This window comes from Bombina bombina, chromosome 5 (genome assembly GCF_027579735.1).
Source record: "Bombina bombina isolate aBomBom1 chromosome 5, aBomBom1.pri, whole genome shotgun sequence".
Classification (NCBI taxonomy): Eukaryota; Metazoa; Chordata; class Amphibia; order Anura; family Bombinatoridae; genus Bombina; species Bombina bombina.
In genome coordinates this window covers 485,907,255-485,927,057 of record NC_069503.1, presented here as the reverse complement: position 1 = coordinate 485,927,057, position 19,803 = coordinate 485,907,255, and the positions used below count along the sequence as shown (strand labels likewise).

The 19,803-nt window shown below is 40.9% G+C and overlaps 1 protein-coding gene across 1 annotated transcript in view; it reads left to right on the top strand.

Annotated features, from left to right (window-relative positions):
* Positions 1–10,125, top strand: part of ICE1 (interactor of little elongation complex ELL subunit 1) — a 135,660-nt gene extending 125,535 nt beyond the window's left edge. Inside the window, exon 21 of the mRNA XM_053715769.1 lies at positions 8,437–10,125. Within this exon, the coding sequence (XP_053571744.1) occupies positions 8,437–8,639 (203 nt within the window). The 3' untranslated portion in view covers positions 8,640–10,125. The remainder of the gene's footprint in view (positions 1–8,436) is intronic.
* The last annotated feature ends 9,678 nt before the right edge of the window (positions 10,126–19,803 follow it).

The following is a 19,803-nucleotide window of genomic DNA, read 5'->3' as shown; positions in this document are numbered from 1 at the left end:
ATATGGCTTCTAAATCAACTTTACTTTCCATTTCTTTCCAGGGTAACAAATTATTTGGTTCTCAGTTGGATTCCATTATTTCAACTGTTACTGGTGGGAAAGGAACTTTTTTACCACAGGATAAAAAATCTAAAGGTAAAAGTAGGGCTAATAATCGTTTTCGTTCCTTTCGTTTCAACAAAGAACAAAAGCCTGATCCTTCATCCTCAGGAGCAGTTTCAGTTTGGAAACCATCTCCAGTCTGGAATAAATCCAAGCCAGCTAGAAGGGCAAAGCCTGCTTCTAAGTCCACATGAAGGTGCGGCCCTCATTCCAGCTCAGCTGGTAGGGGGCAGGTTACGTTTTTTCAAGGAAATTTGGATCAATTCTGTTCACAATCTTTGGATTCAGAGCATTGTTTCAGAAGGGTACAGAATTGGTTTCAAGATGAGACCTCCTGCAAAGAGATTTTTTCTTTCCCGTGTCCCAGTAAATCCAGTAAAAGCTCAAGCATTTCTGAATTGTGTTTCAGATCTAGAGTTGACTGGAGTAATTATGCCAGTTCCAGTTCCGGAACAGGGGATGGGGTTTTATTCAAATCTCTTCATTGTACCAAAGAAGGAGAATTCCTTCAGACCAGTTCTGGATCTAAAAATATTGAATCGTTATGTAAGAATACCAACGTTCAAGATGGTAACTGTAAGGACTATCTTGCCTTTTGTTCAGCAAGGGAATTATATGTCCACAATAGATTTACAGGATGCATATCTGCATATTCCGATTCATCCAGATCATTATCAGTTCCTGAGATTCTCTTTTCTGGACAAGCATTACCAGTTTGTGGCGCTGCCGTTTGGCCTAGCTACAGCTCCAAGAATTTTTACAAAGGTTCTCGGTGCCCTTCTGTCTGTAATCAGAGAACAGGGTATTGTGGTATTTCCTTATTTGGACGATATCTTGGTACTTGCTCAGTCTTTACATTTAGCAGAATCTCATACGAATCGACTTGTGTTGTTTCTTCAAGATCATGGTTGGAGGATCAATTTACCAAAAAGTTCTTTGATTCCTCAGACAAGGGTAACCTTTCTGGGTTTTCAGATGGATTCAATATCCATGACTCTGTCTTTAACAGACAAGAGACGTCTAAAATTGATTGCAGCTTGTCGAAATCTTCAGTCACAATCATTCCCTTCGGTAGCCTTATGCATGGAAATTCTAGGTCTTATGACTGCTGCATCAGACGCGATCCCCTTTGCTCGTTTTCACATGCGACCTCTTCAGCTCTGTATGCTGAAGCAATGGTGCAAGGATTACACGAAGATATCTCAATTAATATCTTTAAAACCGATTGTTCGACACTCTCTAACATGGTGGACAGATCACCATCGTTTAATTCAGGAGGCTTCTTTTGTGCTTCCGACCTGGACTGTAATTTCAACAGATGCAAGTCTCACAGGTTGGGGAGCTGTGTGGGGATCTCTGACGGCACAAGGAGTTTGGGAATCTCAGGAGGTGAGATTACCGATCAATATTTTGGAACTCCGTGCAATTTTCAGAGCTCTTCAGTTTTGGCCTCTTCTGAAGAGAGAATCGTTCAATTGTTTTCAGACAGACAATGTCACAACTGTGGCATACATCAATCATCAAGGAGGGACTCACAGTCCTCTGGCTATGAAAGAAGTATCTCGAATTTTGGTTTGGGCGGAATCCAGCTCCTGTCTAATCTCTGCGGTTCATATCCCAGGTATAGACAATTGGGAAGCGGATTATCTCAGTCGCCAAACGTTGCATCCGGGCGAATGGTCTCTTCACCCAGAGGTATTTCTTCAGATTGTTCAAATGTGGGAACTTCCAGAAATAGATCTGATGGCGTCCCATCTAAACAAGAAACTTCCCAGGTATCTGTCCAGATCCCGGGATCCTCAGGCGGAGGCAGTGGATGCATTATCACTTCCTTGGAAGTATCATCCTGCCTATATCTTTCCGCCTCTAGTTCTTCTTCCAAGAGTAATCTCCAAGATTCAGAAGGAATGCTCGTTTGTTCTGCTGGTAGCTCCGGCATGGCCTCACAGGTTTTGGTATGCGGATCTTGTCCGGATGGCCTCTTGCCAACCGTGGACTCTTCCGTTAAGACCAGACCTTCTGTCACAAGTTCCTTTTTTCCATCAGGATCTGAAATCCTTAAATTTAAAGGTATGGAGATTGAACGCTTGATTCTTGGTCAAAGAGGTTTCTCTGACTCTGTGATCAATACTATGTTACAGGCTCGTAAATCTGTATCTCGAGAGATATATTATAGAGTCTGGAAGACTTATATTTCTTGGTGTCTTTCTCATCATTTTTCTTGGCATTCTTTTAGAATACCGAGAATTTTACAGTTTCTTCAGGATGGTTTAGATAAGGGTTTGTCCGCAAGTTCTTTGAAAGGACAAATCTCTGCTCTTTCTGTTCTTTTTCACAGAAAGATTGCTGTTCTTCCTGATATTCATTGTTTTGTACAAGCTTTGGTTCGTATAAAACCTGTTATTAAGTCAATTTCTCCTCCTTGGAGTTTGAATTTGGTTCTGGGAGCTCTTCAAGCTCCTCCGTTTGAACCTATGCATTCATTGGACATTAAATTACTTTCTTGGAAAGTTTTGTTCCTTTTGGCCATCTCTTCTGCCAGAAGAGTTTCTGAATTATCTGCTCTTTCTTGTGAGTCTCCTTTTCTGATTTTTCATCAGGATAAGGCGGTGTTGCGAACTTCTTTTGAATTTTTACCTAAAGTTGTGAATTCCAACAACATTAGTAGAGAAATTGTGGTTCCTTCATTATGTCCTAATCCTAAGAATTCTAAGGAGAAATCGTTGCATTCTTTGGATGTTGTTAGAGCTTTGAAATATTATGTTGAAGCTACGAAATCTTTCCGTAAGACTTCTAGTTTATTTGTTATCTTTTCCGGTTCTAGAAAAGGCCAGAAAGCTTCTGCCATTTCTTTGGCATCTTGGTTGAAATCTTTAATTCATCTTGCCTATGTTGAGTCGGGTAAAACTCCGCCTCAGAGAATTACAGCTCATTCTACTAGGTCAGTTTCTACTTCCTGGGCGTTTAGGAATGAAGCTTCGGTTGACCAGATTTGCAAAGCAGCAACTTGGTCCTCTTTGCATACTTTTACTAAATTCTACCATTTTGATGTATTTTCTTCTTCTGAAGCAGTTTTTGGTAGAAAAGTACTTCAGGCAGCGGATTCAGTTTGAATCTTCTGCTTATGTTTTTCGTTAAACTTTATTTTTGGGTGTGGATTATTTTCAGCAGGAATTGGCTGTCTTTATTTTATCCCTCCCTCTCTAGTGACTCTTGTGTGGAAAGATCCACATCTTGGGTAGTCATTATCCCATACGTCACTAGCTCATGGACTCTTGCTAATTACATGAAAGAAAACATAATTTATGTAAGAACTTACCTGATAAATTCATTTCTTTCATATTAGCAAGAGTCCATGAGGCCCGCCCTTTTTTTGTGGTGGTTATGATTTTGTATAAAGCACAATTATTCCAATTCCTTATTTTATATGCTTTCGCACTTTTTTATCACCCCACTTCTTGGCTATTCGTTAAACTGAATTGTGGGTGTGGTGAGGGGTGTATTTATAGGCATTTTGAGGTTTTGGAAACTTTGCCCCTCCTGGTAGGAATGTATATCCCATACGTCACTAGCTCATGGACTCTTGCTAATATGAAAGAAATGAATTTATCAGGTAAGTTCTTACATAAATTATGTTTTTTGGTTGGATAGCTTAGCACAACGGGAAAAAGACTATCTGATTTGCTTAGCATTGTTCGTTTGCTTCAACATGCTAATCATTTTATCTGTGATGCTATTTTTTATATCATCAAGATTAATGTTAAATCTATGTCTTTGGCTATTTTAGCCAGAAGAGCTTTATGGCTCAAATCATGGAATGCTGACATGGTATCTAAATCTAGGTTACTATCTCTATCAGTCCAGGGTAATAATTTGTTTGGTTCCCAGTTGGATTCTATTATTTCCACTATTACTGGGGGGAAGGGAGTTTTTTTGCCTCAAGATAAAAAGTCTAAGGGCAAATCTAAAGCTTCTAATCGGTTTTGTTCCTTTCGTCAAAATAGAGAACAGAAGACCACTCCTTCCCCTAAAGGCTCTGACTCCAATTCGAAGCCATCCTTGAGTTGGATTAAATTTCAAGCCTTATAAGAAACCCAAAGCCAGCCCCCATGACTGCATGAAGGTGCGGCCCTCGATCCAGTTCTGCTGGTGGGGGGCAGATTGAAATTATTTCAAGACGTTTGGGCAGGTTCCATTCAGAATCTTTGGATTCAGAATATTGTCTCTCAGGGGTATCGAATAGGTTTCAGAATAAGACCTCCTGTGTGAAGATTTTTTTCTCTCTCGCTTTCCAACAAATCCTGTGAAAATTCAGGCTTTTCTGAAGTGTGTTTCAGATCTAGAGCTTTCAGGCGTAATTGTGCCAGTTCCAATTCTGGAACAGGGTATGGGTTTTTATTCAAATCTATTCATTGTCCCGAAGAAGGATAATTCTTTCAGACCAGTTCTGGATCTGAAGCTTTTGAATCAATTTGTAAGGGTCCCAACTTTCAAGATGGTGACTATAAAGACTATTCTGCCTTTTGTTTAGCAAGGTCATTACATGTGCTCAATAGACTTACAGGACACGTATCTTCACATTCCGATTCATCCAGACCACTATCGGTATGTGAGATTCACTTTTCTAGACGAGCATTACCAATTTGTTGCTCTTCCATTTGGCCTAGCAACAGCTCCAAGAATCTAGAGCAGGGTATTGCGGTGTTTCCTTATTTGGACGATATCTTGGTACTGGCTCAATTTTTTCATTTAGCAGTATCTTGCACGAATCAACTTGTGGTGTTTCTTCAAAGACATGGTTGGAGGATCAATTTACCAAAGAAATCCTTGATTCCTCAGACAAGGGTCACCTTTTTAGGTTTCCAGATAGATTCAGTATCCATGACTCTGTCTCTAACAGACAAGAGACAAATGAAATTGGTTTCTGCCTGTCGAAACCTTCAGTCGCGATGATTCCCTTCAGTGGCTATGTTCATGGAAGTTTTAGGTCTCATGACTGCAGTATCGGACGCAATCCCTTTTGCTCATTTTCATATCAGACCTCTGCAGCTTTGCATGGTGAATCAATGGTGCAGGGATTATACTCGTATATCACAGTTGATATACTTAAATCCCAACATTCAACTGTCTGTCCTGTTGGTTGGACCATCATCGCATTCTTCAAGGGGCCTCTTTTGTTCGTCCTTCCTGGACTGCGATTTCAACAGATGCAAGTCTCACAGGTTGGGGAGCTGTCTGGGGGTCTCTGACAGCACAAGGAGTTTGGAATCCTCAGGAGGCGAGGTTACCAATCAATATTTAGAACTCCGTGCTATATTCAGGGCTCTTCAGGCTTGGCCTCTATTAAAGAGAGAATCATTTATTCGTTTTCAGACAGACAATATCACAACTGTGGCATATGTCAATCATCAAGGGGGGACTCGCAGTCCTTTAGTGATGAAAGAAGTATCTCGGATAATTTCTTGGGTGGAATCCAACGCCTAATTTCTGTGATACATATCCCAGGTGTAGACAATTGGGAAGCGGATTATCTCAGTTGTCAGTCTTTACATCCAGGGGGGGTGGTCTCTCCATCCAGATGTATTTTGTCAGATTGTACAGATGTGGGGTCTCCCCGAAATAAATCTGATGGTTTCCCATCTAAACAAGAAGCTTCCCAGGTACCTTTCCAGGTCCAGGGATCCTCAAGCGGAGATGGTGGATGCGTTAGCAGTTCCTAGGTTTTACCAACCTGCTTACAATTTTCTGCCTCTAGTTATTTTTCCAAGGGTGATCTCCAAGATCATATTGGAACAATTGCATGTGTTTCTGATAGCACCAGCATGGCCTCACAGGTTTTGGTATGCAGATCTTGTCTGGATGTCCAGTTGCCAACCTTGTCCACTTCCTTTAAGTGGAAGTGATCTCAAATCGCTAAATTTGAAGGTATGGAAATTGAACGCTTAGTACTTAGTCATAGAGGTTTCTCTGACTCAGTGATTAATACTATGTTACAGGCTCGTAAGTCTGTTTCAAGGAAGATTTATTATAAGGTTTGGAAAACCTATATTTCATGGTGTTTTTCTCATAAATTCTCTTGGCATTCTTTTAGGATTCCTAGAATTTTACAGTTTCTTCAGGATGGTTTGGTTAAAGGTTTGTCTGCAAGTACCTTGAAGGGACAAATCTCTGCTCTTTCTGTTTTATTTCATAGAAAGATTGCTAAACTTCCTGATATTCACTGTTTAGTTCAGGCTTTGGTTCGTATCAAGCCTGTTGTTAAATCAATCTTTCCTCCTTGGAGTCTAAATTTGGTTTTGAAGGCTCCTCATTTTGAGCCAATGCATTCTTTGGATATTAAACTACTTTCTTGGAAAGTGTTGTTTCTTTTGGCTATCTCTTCATCTAGAAGAGTTAATGAATTGTCTGCTCTCTCTTGTGAGTCTCCTTTTCTGATTTTCCATCAGGATAAGGCTGTTTTGCAGACTTTGTTTAAATTTCTTCCTAAGGTAGTGAATTCTAACAACATTAGTAGGGAAATTGTTCCTTCCTTGTGTCCTAATCCCAAGAATACTCTTGAAAGATCTTTACATTCTTTGGATGTGGTAAGGGCTTTGAAATACTATGTTGAGGCTACTAAGGATTTCAGGAAGACTTCTAGTCTATTTGTTGTCTTTTCTGGTTGTAGAAAAGGTCAGAAAGCCTCTGCCATTTCTTTGGCATCTTGGTTAAACCTCTTGATTTACAAGGCTTATTTGGAGGCGGGACAGTCTCCGCCTCAGAGAATTACAGCTCATTCTACTAGATCAGTCGCCACTTCTTGCGCTTTTAAGAATGAAGCTTAGGTTGATCAGATTTTCAAAGCAGCAACTTGGTCTTCTTTGCATACATTTACTAAATTTAAAGGGACACTGTACCCAAATTTTTTCTTTTGTAATTCAGAAAGAGCATGCAATTTTAAGCAACTTTCTAATTTTCTCCTATTATCAATTTTTCTTCATTCTCTTGCTATCATTATTTGAAAACGAAGGCATCTAAGCTTTTTTTTTGTTTCAGTACTCTGGACAGCACTTTTTTATTGGTGGATGAATGTATCCACCAATTAGCAAGGACAACCCAGGTTGTTAACCAAAAATGGGCCGGCATCTAAACTTACATTCTTGCATTTCAAATAAAGATAGCAAGAGAATGAAGAAAATTTGATAATAGGAGTAAATTAGAAAGTTGCTTAAAATTTCATGCTCAATCTGAATCACGAAAGAAAATTTTTGGGTACAGTTTCCCTTTAACCATTTTGATGTATTCGCTTCTTCTTAAGCAGTCTTTGGTAGAAAAGTTCTTCAGGCAGCTGTCTAAGATTGATTCTTCTGCTTATGATTTAAGTTTTTCTCATGGAATTTATGTGATATTTGAGAGACTTATTTTTTTGTAGATTTAATTTTTTTTCAGCGGAAATAGCATTTTTATTTTATCCCTCCCTTTCTAGTGACTCTTCTGTGGTCTCCCACATCTTGGGTATTTCTATCCCATACAGCACAAGAACTTACCTGATAAATTAATTTCTTTCCTATTGGCAAGAGTCCATGAGGCCCACCCTTTTTCTGGTGGTTATGATTATTGTATAAAAGCACAATTTTATTTCCAGTTCCTCTTTTTGTATGCTTTTTTTACTCCTTATTTTATCACCCCGCTACTTGGCTATTCGTTAAACTGAATTGTGGGTGTGGTGAGGGGTGTATTTATAGGCATTTTGAGGTTTGGGAAACTTTGCCCCTCCTGGTAGGATTGTATATCCCAAACGTCACTAGCTCATGGACTCTTGCCATTATGAAAGACATTAATTTATCAGGTAAGTTCTTACATAAATTATGTTTTTTGTCAATTAGTGATGACTCATGAATAACTTCTGGACAGTGAGCACAATGTGATCTATAGGAGAACTCATGAGTTAGCAGTGTTGCTGTGAAAAGCTATAAATGCACTGAGATGAGGCGGTCTGTAGTGGTTGAGAGGCAGCAATTTAGAGGTTTAAAGGCTATAAAGTATCTTAATATAACAATGCAAAGAGTGGGAATTGGTAGTAAAGGCGTTATCTAACTTTTTTAAAACTATTGGAGTAGAGTGTCCCTTTAAAAAAAAAAAAAAAAAAAAAAAAAGACAAAAACAAACTCTTTCATTCTCTGGCAGTACAGCCAGTCAGCAGCATGCTCCAACACCTCTGCTCAAGCTGCTTTCTAATTGCAAAGTAAAATTGATTTTAAAAATGTCGTAAGTAAAACAAAACAAGTAAATATTTATTATGTCAATCTGTGGTGTGAGCATTTTTTTTAATGTTTATTCTATCTACCTTTACAGATATGCCCTGGGGTGTGCAGTTGGCTGCTGTGTATATGCTTTTTGATCTTGCTCCCAGTGACTCAGATGTTATACATCAAACATTACAGGCATGGCGAAAAACGGCGACCAATAACATCCCTCCAGCTGTCACTACTGGCCTAACAAATCTTGCATCAATGTGTTCTCTAGAAGACAAAGCTGTTTTTCACAATAAGCCCTGATTGCTTAAGATGCCAGAAAAAATTACCTTTTTGCAACAAAAGGGTGTTGGAAGTGCCTTTTTTTATGCACTTTGTTCTAGAAGGAAAAAGCCATTAACCATGTATATCTTTTTCATGTTGTAACTATTTTTTTTATGTTTTTGTAATAATGAACCACAAAAATCTCAGCAAATTTGTAAATTAACATGTGTACTTATGTAAATTTTTGTAAAATAAATTGAGGGAAATGCCTTTTCTGAGAGATTTTAACAAAATCTTAAACATGCAGTCTACCCAAAGCCCAGCTTGAATTAATGCCAGAGATATGTTACAGGTATTATACAAGGCAAGTGTGTTTACCAACTGCAAACACCCGTGTACATGTTTACCAGCGTGTATGACATTTACTGCTCTGTTTCTGTACAATGTCTGCCTTTTTTGAGGTTGATTTTATGTAGACTGGCCAATAAAAAACTATTAAATTATTTACATTTTTTATGGTTGGACTGTGGTAAAATGGCATACAAACTAATATATCATTTTTATTTCTTTATATTTTAATTTTTTTCAATTATCGGACTGCCCTATTTGTCTCTGGTTTAGAACAATGGAAACAACAGTAAATGTGTTAAGTATGCCTTGCATTTTTACTTAGGTACATTGGCCTCCATTAGGTCACTTACTAACTTAGGCTTCTTTCAACAGACTAATATATTCAATATCACAAACATATTAGAAAGTATAGCTACATTAAAAATCACTGGAATGCTATATTCTGTATATACTATCCTGCTTGAGTGAATTTCCTTGTTGCTTAACTGCTAAGTTCTACCAACTTTTAACTCACATTTTAGTTCCTCCATCTATCTCAAAATGCGGACAAGTGTACATTCTCAGTATGAGCAGGATTATACACATGCAACACATACAGGCTGGTCTCTTCAATGTATGGTATATGTATGATAGCCTGAAATTAGGATAGTATTGTAAGGTGGAAATTAAATTTTCTGTTCAGTTACTTTTTGTTTGTTCTTGAAGTTTATTCTACTGCTTAATTTACATCTCATAAAATGAGTACAAAATTAATGAAAAAAGTTTTTTGTGTACTGTAGCAGACAAAAATACTGCAACTCTTTCTACCCGACTAACCTACTTTTTCCAATGTCTGTTTTTACAAGCTGTAGGATCTTGTTTGGCACTTATTTTTCTGTTGACTGTATGATATCCAGAAAATGTTAATTGTACATTTAAATTAAAATAATATAAAAAAAATAAAAAAAGATTCATAGAGATCACTGAGGAATCCCTGTGAAGGATGTGTAGTATAGGCCTATAATGTGAGTCACATTTAATGTTGTTCCGCTTTTGGAATTTTATTTCCTGTAAATAAAATTTGTCTATAACTGATTTACCCAACTTTATTTTGATATTGTTTAGCATGCATCTAAGATGTTGTGTTTTTTTTGTTTGTTTTTTTTAATAAAAATGGAAACAAATTAAGTTGTCATATGTCTTGCCGTTTTAATACTTTTCATAGGTGGAGTGTGTGCTCGTGTATATTTATAATTGTTTGTTGTATTCAACAGCAAAAAAACTTTCTAAGGACGTTTCCAAAGTTTACATTTGAATGGAAAGTCTAAGTTTCCATTCAAATGTTCAAAGCATGGAAATTCCAAAATTTAACTCCCCCTAAGTCACCGCACTTAATAAATAAATAAATATATATATATATATATATATTTATTTTATCTTGGCCCTCCCTGGTAATAAGTGGCAACCCCCTCTCTGAGGGGCATGGGCAGAATTAACTACTCGCTCATCATACCATACAATTTTCCCTGTGACTTCAACCCCTCCTACTAGTTTTGTCCATTCTTTAAGGTGGGCAGCGCTAGGATCCCTCTCTATCCTTGTTTTGGCTGTGGCAATGTACTATCAATTTGGACTTGTCCACCTATCCCCTGGTCTACAGTCAGTTGCTCCTTATGGATCCACAGCCCTCCCCAGATGAAATGTGGTCTTGTCCACAAATCCCCAGGGTGATTTAGACGCGGTTTCTGATTTAGATCCTTGGCATCATGTTCTCATGTTTTACTCCAACCTAGGATGGGCTTGTCTACTAAAAACAAGTTGCTGAAGCTTAGGTAAGCACAGTGAACAAAGGTGCTGTGAGGTAAGTACTTGCACCGTCGTAGACCAATGGCTATTAGTATATACATGTTTACATAGTATGAGGACATTGATTTGTACACCATACCTTTTCTCTTACTTGGTGTATTCAGTCCACGGATTCATCCTTGTGGGATATTCTCAATCCCTACAGGAAGTGGCAAAGAGAGCACACAGCAAAGCTGTCCATATAGCTCCCCTCAGGCTCCGCCCCCCCCCCCCCCCAGTCATTCTCTTTGCTGCTCTAACAAGTAGCATCTCCACGGGAGGGTAAAGAGTTTGTGGTGTTAGATTTGTAGTTTTTATTTCTTCAATCAAGAGTTTGTTATTTTAAAATAGTGCCGGTTTGTACTATTTACTCTGAGGCAGAAAGTGATGAAGATTTCTGCTGAGAGGAAACAGATGTTAGCATGTTGTAACTAAAATCCATTGCTGTTCCCACACAGGACTGTTGAGTACCGGAGAACTTCAGTTGGGGGGAACAGTTTGCAGGCTTAACTGCTTAAGGTATGCTCAGTCATTTATTTCTAACAAGACCTGGTAATGCTAGAAGACTGACAGAAATCCCCATGAGGGAAGGTAAGCCATTTTCTGAAACGCAGTATAGAAGGATGGCTTCAGTTAAGGGCTTAAATACTGGTAGACACTGTGATGGGCTAAATCGATTATTTTATTGATGGAATCTTAGATTTATTTAAGTGTTTTAAATGTTGTAAACACTTTTTGGGGTTTTTATCTCGCCTGGCATATTATCAGACGCCTAGTCTGACTCAGGAAGGCCCCATAACTCTGGACTGAAGAGGGAGGGGGCCTCATTTTCGCGCCTCAGTTGCGCAGTTGATTTTCAAGACAGCTCATGCAGCTTCATGTTTAGAGTCCTGAGAGTGCAGGAGGACATCAAGGAGGCTTATATTTCTGCTAAAAATAACCCTAAGGTAAGGTAGGGCCGCAGCAAAGACTGTGGCATCGTGCTGTAGTGTGTTAAACCGGTTGTTTACTGCAATTTGCTCCGGTTTGGTCAATAAGGGGTTAATTGATTTGAAAATTTGTGTGCAATCATTTCAAAGCATTGGGATCATGTGGTGAAAATTTCATAAAGCTCGGATGTTTTTTGGTGATTTGGAAAGAAAGTGTGTGCTTTTCTCCAACATTGGTGTGTCCAGTCCACGGCGTCATCCATAACTTGTGGGAATATTCTCTTCCCCAACAGGAAATGGCAAAGAGCACAGCAAAAGCTGTCCATATAGTCCCTCCCAGGCTCCGCCCCCCCCCCCAGTCATTCTCTTTGCCGCTCTGAACAGTTTGCAGACTTTTCTGCTCAAGGTATGACTAGCCATTTTTCTAACAAGACTGTGTAATGCTGGAAGGCTGTCATTTTTCCCTCATGGGGATCGGTAAGCCATTTTCTTAATCTCAAACAGAATAAAGGGCTTATTATGGGCTATAAACTGGTAGACACTTTTAGGGGCTAAATCGATTGCTTTATTTAAGGATTATATGCAGTTTGAAGTCATTTTTAAGCGCCAGGCACTTGTTAAGACACCTTCCCAGTCAGGAAGGGCCTTTCTCTTTAGTAGGCAGAGCCTCATTTTTGCGCCATTACTGCGCAGTTACTTTTGAGAGCAGTACATGCAGCTGCATGTGTGAGGATCTGGAATCCACTGAAAACGTTCCTAGAAGGCTTCATTTGGTATCGTATACCCCCCTGGGATTGGTGAAGTCGCAGCAAAGGCTGGGACTGTAAGGGGGGTTAAAATTGTAAACGGCTCCGGTTTCCTCATTTTAAGGGTTAACAGCTTGAAAATTGGGGTGCAATACTTTGAATGCATTAAGACACTGTGGTGAAATTTTGGTAAAGATTGGATAATTCCTTCATAGTTTTTCACATATTCAGTAATAAAGTGTGCCCTGTTTAACATTTAAAGAGACAGTAACGGTTTTGTTTTAAAACTGTTTTTGTGCTTTATTAACCAGTTTAAGCCTGTTTAACATGTCTGTGCCTTCAGATAGATCATGTTCTGTATGTATGGAAGCCAATGTGGTTCCCCCTTCAAATATGTGTGATAATTGTGCCACAGCGTCCAAACAAAGTAAGGACAGTACTGTCACAAATAGTAAAGTTGCCCAGGATGATTCCTCAAATGAAGGAAGTAGACATAGTTCTACATCATCTCCTTCTGTGTCTATACCAGTTATGCCCGCGCAGGCGACCCCTAGTACTTCTAGCGCGCCAATGCTTGTTACTATGCAACAATTGACGGCAGTAATGGATAACTTCATAGCAAATATTTTATCCAAAATGCCAGCATTTCAGAGAAAGCGCGATTGCTCTGTTTTAAACACTGTAGAGCAGGAGGGCGCTGATGATAATTTTTCTGTCATACCCTCACACCAATCTGAAGTGGCAGTGAGGGAGGGTTTGTCAGATGGGGAAATTTCTGATACAGGAAGAATTTCTCAGCAGGCAGAACCTGATGTTGTGACATTTAAATTTAAATTAGAGCATCTCCGCGCATTACTTAAGGAGGTGCTATCTACTCTGGATGATTGTGACAATCTGGTCATCCCAGAAAAATTGTGCAAGATGGACAAGTTCCTTGAGGTCCTGGTGCACCCTGATGCTTTTCCGATACCTAAACGGGTGGCGGACATAGTGAATAAGGAGTGGGAGAAGCCAGGCATACCTTTTGTCCCTCATCCTATATTTAAGAAATTGTTCCCTATGGTCGACCCCAGGAAGGACTTATGGCAAACAGTCCCTAAGGTCGAGGGGGCGGTTTCTACACTAGCCAAACGCACCAGGACAATTGTGCTTTCAAAGATCCTATGGATAAAAAATTGGAGGGTTTGCTTAAAAAGATTTTTGTACAGCAAGGTTACCTCCTTCAACCTATTTCGTGCATTATTCCTGTCACTACAGCGGCGTGGTTCTGGTTCGAGGAACTGGAAAAGTCGCTCAGTAGGGAGACTCCGTATGAGGAAGTCATGGACAGAATTCACGCACTTAAGTTAGCTAATTCCTTTATTTTAGACGCCGCTTTGCAGTTAGCGAGGTTAGCGGCGAAAAATTCAGGGTTTGCAATTGTGGCGCGCAGAGCGCTCTGGCTAAAGTCTTGGTCGGCGGATGTATCTTCCAAGACAAAATTGCTTAATATCCCTTTCAAAGGTAAGACCCTTTTCGGGCCAGAATTGAAAGAGATTATTTCAGACATCACTGGGGGAAAGGGCCATGCCCTCCCACAAGATAAACCTTTCAAAGCTAAGAATAAGTCCAATTTTCGTTCCTTTCGCAATTTCAGGAACGGACCGGCTTCCAACTCGGCAGCCTCTAGACAAGAGGGTAACGCTTCCCAGACTAAACCAGCTTGGAAACCAATGCAAGGCTGGAACAAAGGTAAACAGGCCAAGAAGCCTGCTGCTGCTACCAAAACAGCATGAAGGGGTAGCCCCCGATCCGGGACCGGATCTAGTAGGGGGCAGACTCTCTCTCTTCGCTCAGGCTTGGGCAAGAGATGTTCAGGATCCCTGGGCACTAGAAATAGTCTCTCAGGGTTATCTTCTGGAATTCAAGGACCTACCCCCAAGGGGAAGGTTCCACATGTCTCACTTATCTTCAAACCAAATAAATAGACAGGCATTCTTACATTGTGTAGAAGACCTGTTAAAGATGGGAGTGATACACCCAGTTCCAACTGTGGAACAAGGTCAGGAGTTCTACTCAAATCTGTTTGTAGTTACCAAAAAAGAGGGAACTTTCAGACCAATTCTGGATTTAAAAATTCTAAACAAATTTCTCAGAGTTCCATCGTTCAAAATGGAAACCATTCGAACAATTTTACCTACAATCCAGGAGGGTCAATTTATGACTACCGTGGATTTAAAGGATGCGTATCTACATATTCCTATCCACAAAGATCATCATCAGTTCCTAAGGTTCGCCTTTCTGGACAAGCATTACCAGTTCGTGGCTCTCCCAATCGGGCTAGCCACTGCTCCAAGGATTTTCACAAAGGTGCTAGGGTCCCTTCTAGCGGTTTTAAGACCAAGGGGTATTGCAGTGGCACCTTATCTGGATGACATTCTAATCCAAGCGTCATCTCTTTCCAAAGCAAAGGCTCATACAGACATTGTTCTAGCCTTTCTCAGATCTCACGGGTGGAAGGTGAACGTAGAAGAGAGTTCCCTGTCTCCGTCGACAAGAGTTCCCTTCTTGGGAACAATAATAGATTCTTTAGAAATGAAGATCTTCCTGACAGAAGTCAGAAAGTCAAAGCTTCTAAACGCTTGTCAAGTTCTTCACTCTATTCTGCAGCCTTCCATAGCTCAGTGCATGGAAGTAGTAGGGTTTATGGTTGCAGCAATGGACATAGTTCCTTTTGCTCGAATTCATCTAAGACCATTACAACTGTGCATGCTCAAGCAGTGGAATGGGGACTATACAGACTTGTCTCCAATGATTCAAGTAGACCAGATGACCAGAGACTCACTCCGTTGGTGGTTGACCCAGGGTCACCTTTCCCAGGGAATGAGTTTCCGCAGACCAGAGTGGGTCATTGTGACGACCGACGCCAGTCTATTAGGCTGGGGCGCGGTCTGGGATTCCCTGAAAGCTCAGAGTCTATGGTCTCGGGAAGAGTCTCTTCTCCCGATAAACATTCTGGAACTGAGAGCGATATTCAATGCTCTCCGGGCTTGGCCTCAACTAGCGAAGGCCGGATTCATAAGATTCCAGTCAGACAACATGACGACTGTTGCTTACATCAACCATCAGGGGGGAACAAGGAGTTCCTTGGCGATGAGAGAGGTGTCCAAAATCATCAAATGGGCGGAAGATCACTCCTGCCACCTATCTGCAATCCACATCCCAGGAGTAGACAACTGGAAGGCGGATTATCTGAGTCGTCAGACTTTCCATCCGGGGGAGTGGGAACTTCACCTGGAGGTGTTTGCCCAGTTGACTCAATTATGGGGCATTCCAGACATGGATCTGATGGCGTCTCGTCAGAACTTCAAGGTTCCTTGCTACGGGTCCAGATCCAGGGACCCCAAGGCGACTCTAGTGGATGCATTAGTGGCGCCTTGGTCGTTCAACCTAGCTTATGCGTTTCCACCGTTCCCTCTCCTTCCCAGGCTTGTAGCCAGGATCAAACAGGAGAAGGCCTCGGTGATTCTGATAGCTCCTGCGTGGCCACGCAGGACTTGGTATGCAGACCTGGTGAATATGTCGTCGGCTCCACTATGGAAGCTACCTTTGAGACAGGATCTTCTAGTACAAGGTCCATTCGATCATCCAAATCTTGTTTCTCTCCAGCTGACTGCTTGGAAATTGAACGCTTGATTTTATCCAAGCGCGGGTTTTCAGATTCAGTGATAGATACTCTGGTCCAAGCCAGAAAACCTGTGACTAGAAAGATTTACCATAAAATATGGAAAAGATATATCTGTTGGTGTGAATCCAAGGGATTCTCATGGAGTAAGATTAAAATTCCCAGGATCCTTTCCTTTCTCCAAGAAGGTTTGGATAAGGGATTGTCAGCGAGTTCTCTAAAAGGACAGATTTCTGCTCTATCTGTTTTGTTACACAAACGACTGGCAGCTGTGCCAGATGTTCAAGCTTTTGTACAGGCTTTGGTCAGGATCAAGCCTGTTTACAGACCCTTGACTCCTCCCTGGAGTCTAAATTTAGTTCTTTCAGTTCTTCAAGGGGTTCCGTTTGAACCCTTACATTCCATAGATATCAAGTTACTATCTTGGAAAGTTCTGTTTTTGGTTGCTATTTCTTCTGCAAGAAGAGTTTCCGAATTATCTGCTTTGCAGTGTGATCCACCCTATCTGGTGTTCCATTCAGATAAGGTTGTTTTGCGTACCAAGCCTGGTTTTCTTCCAAAAGTTGTTTCCAACAAGAATATTAACCAGGAAATAGTTGTTCCTTCTTTGTGTCCAAATCCAGTTTCAAAGAAGGAACGTTTGTTACACAATTTAGATGTAGTCCGTGCTTTAAAGTTCTATTTAGAAGCAACAAAGGATTTCAGACAAACTTCTTCTTTGTTTGTCGTTTATTCTGGTAAGAGGAGAGGACAAAAAGCTACTGCTACCTCTCTTTCTGGCTGAAAAGAATCATCCGATTGGCTTATGAGACTGCCGGTCGGCAGCCTCCTGAACGAATCACAGCCCACTCTACTAGGGCTGTGGCTTCCACATGGGCCTTTAAGAACGAGGCTTCTGTTGATCAGATATGTAAGGCAGCGACTTGGTCTTCTCTGCACACTTTTGCCAAATTCTACAAATTTGATACTTTTGCTTCTTCGGAGGCTATTTTTGGGAGAAAGGTTTTGCAAGCCGTGGTGCCTTCTGTTTAGGTTACCTGATTTGCTCCCTCCCTTCATCCGTGTCCTAGAGCTTTGGTATTGGTTCCCACAAGTTATGGATGACGCCGTGGACCGGACACACCAATGTTGGAGAAAACAGAATTTATGCTTACCTGATAAATTACTTTCCCAACGGTGTGTCCGGTCCACGGCCCGCCCTGGTTTTTTAATCAGGTTTGAAAAATTTCTTTCTCTATACACTACAGTCACCACGGCACCCTATAGTTTCTCCTTTTTTTCTCCTAACCGTCGGTCGAATGACTAGGGGGACGGAGCCTGGGAGGGACTATATGGACAGCTTTTGCTGTGCTCTTTGCCATTTCCTGTTGGGGAAGAGAATATTCCCACAAGTTATGGATGACGCCGTGGACCGGACACACCGTTGGAGAAAGTAATTTATCAGGTAAGCATAAATTCTGTTTTTATTATTTAAAGACACAGTAACGTTTTTTCAAAAAGTGATTTTTTTTATGTACTGAAGTGCTGTATAACTCTGTCAAACATGTCTGAGACTTCAGATAGACCTTGTTCTTTATGTTTAAAAGCCATGGCGGTACCCCCATTGCATTTATGTGTCAAATGTGCTAAAACATCTAAGCATTTTAAAGACCATCCAGTGACAATTAAAAATGTAGCCCAAGATGATTCTTTAACAGAGGGTAATGAGGATAGTCCTTCTTCCTCTCCCCATGTGTCGACACCAGTTACGCCCGCACAAGCGATGCCTAGTACCTCTAGCGCATTGGCCCCTATTACTTTACAACAATTAGCAGCAGTAATGGATAATTCTCTTGCAGCATTTTTATCTAAACTGCCAGTTTTTCCAAGAAAGCGTGATAGCTCAGTTTTAAATACAGAGGATGAGCAATTAGACGCTGTGGATAATTTATCTGTAGTACCCTCACAAAACTCAGAAATAGCAGTGAGGGAAGGTCTGTCTGAGGGAGAAATTTCAGATACAGGAAAAGTTTCTCAGCGGGCAGATTCAGATTCCTTAGCGTTTAAATTTAAGCTGGAACACCTCCGCGTACTGCTTAAGGAGGTTTTAGCTACGCTAGATGATTGTGACCCCATGGTGGTCCCAGAAAAATTGTGTAAGATGGACAGGTTTTTAGAGGTCCCTGTTTACACGGAGGCATTTCAGATCCCAAAGAGGGTGGCGGATATTGTGACTAGGGAGTGGGAGAGACCAGGTGTACCCTTTGTGTTCCCCCCTATCTTTAAGAAAATGTTCCACATAAACGACCCCAGGCGGGACGAGTGGCAGACGGTCCCTAAGGTAGAGGGGGCTGTTTCAACACTTGCTAAGCGTACAACTATACCAATAGAGGACAGTTGTGCTTTCAAAGATCCTATGGATAAAAAATTGGAAGGATTGCTGAAGAAAATTTTTGTTCAGCAAGGTTTCCTGCTTCAACCAATTGCCTGCATAATTCCGGTAACTACTGCAGCGGCTTTTTGGTTCGAGGCCCTGGAGGAGTCACTCCAGAGGGAGACTTCATACGATGAGGTCATAGATAGAATTCATGCTCTAAAGCTGGCTAATTCTTTTATCACTGATGCCGCTTTCCAGTTAGCTAAACTAGCGGTGAAAAACTCAGATTTTGCAAGCAGTGGTGCCTTCCGTTTAGGTTACCTGACTTGTTCCCTCCCTTCATCCGTGTCCTATTGCTTTGGTATTGGTATCCCACAAGTAAGGATGAATCTGTGGACTGAATACACCAAGTAAGAGAAAACAGAATTTATGCTTACCTGATAAATTTCTTTCTCTTACGGTGTATTCAGTCCACGGCCCGCCCTGACATTTAAGTCAGGTTCAAATTTAAAATAACTACAGTCACCACTGCACCCTATGGTTCTCCTTTTTCTCCTAACCGTCGGTCGAATGACTGGGGGGGCGGAGCCTGAGGGGAGCTATATGGACAGCTTTGCTGTGTGCTCTCTTTGCCACTTCCTGTAGGGATTGAGAATATCCCACAAGTAAGGATGAATCCGTGGACTGAATACACCGTAAGAGAGAGAAATTTATCAGGTAAGCATGAATTCTGTTTTTTATACCAGCAATTTATTTCACCTTGTGACACTTTGTAAAAAATCTTTGAATTTGGAGGAAAAATCCTCTCGTAAGGATCCGTTGAATAGGAAACTGGAAGATTTTCATAGGTGATCCTTTCAGCTTGCAGGTTTTATGTTTAGACCTGCATTCAATGTGTGATTGTGACCCCGCTGTCACTGCTGTTTGGCGTGACAACCTTTCTGAACTTGTTCCTGAGTAAACCACTTTGCTGTTCTCTGAAGATTAATGTGATCCTGAATCTCATCAAAATTATTTTTCCTTCAATTGGCAGTGAGAGCCCATGACAAAATTCATTACCTGTGGGAATAATATTCCTGGCCACCAGGAGGAGGCAAAGACACCCCAAGCAAAGGCTAGAATATCCCTCCCACTTCCCCTACTCTCCAGTAGTTCTTTGCCTTGTATTATCAAGATAGGCAGAGAGAGAGAGAGGTGTTTTGTCAAGAAGAAATTATGGATTGGCTCAGTGAGCTGGGGATGATATATCCATGTAAATCTCGGTGCAGTATTGGTATATATTGTACTGGTCGATGCTGAGTTTCCCATGCATCTTTCCAGTCTGACCTAATCC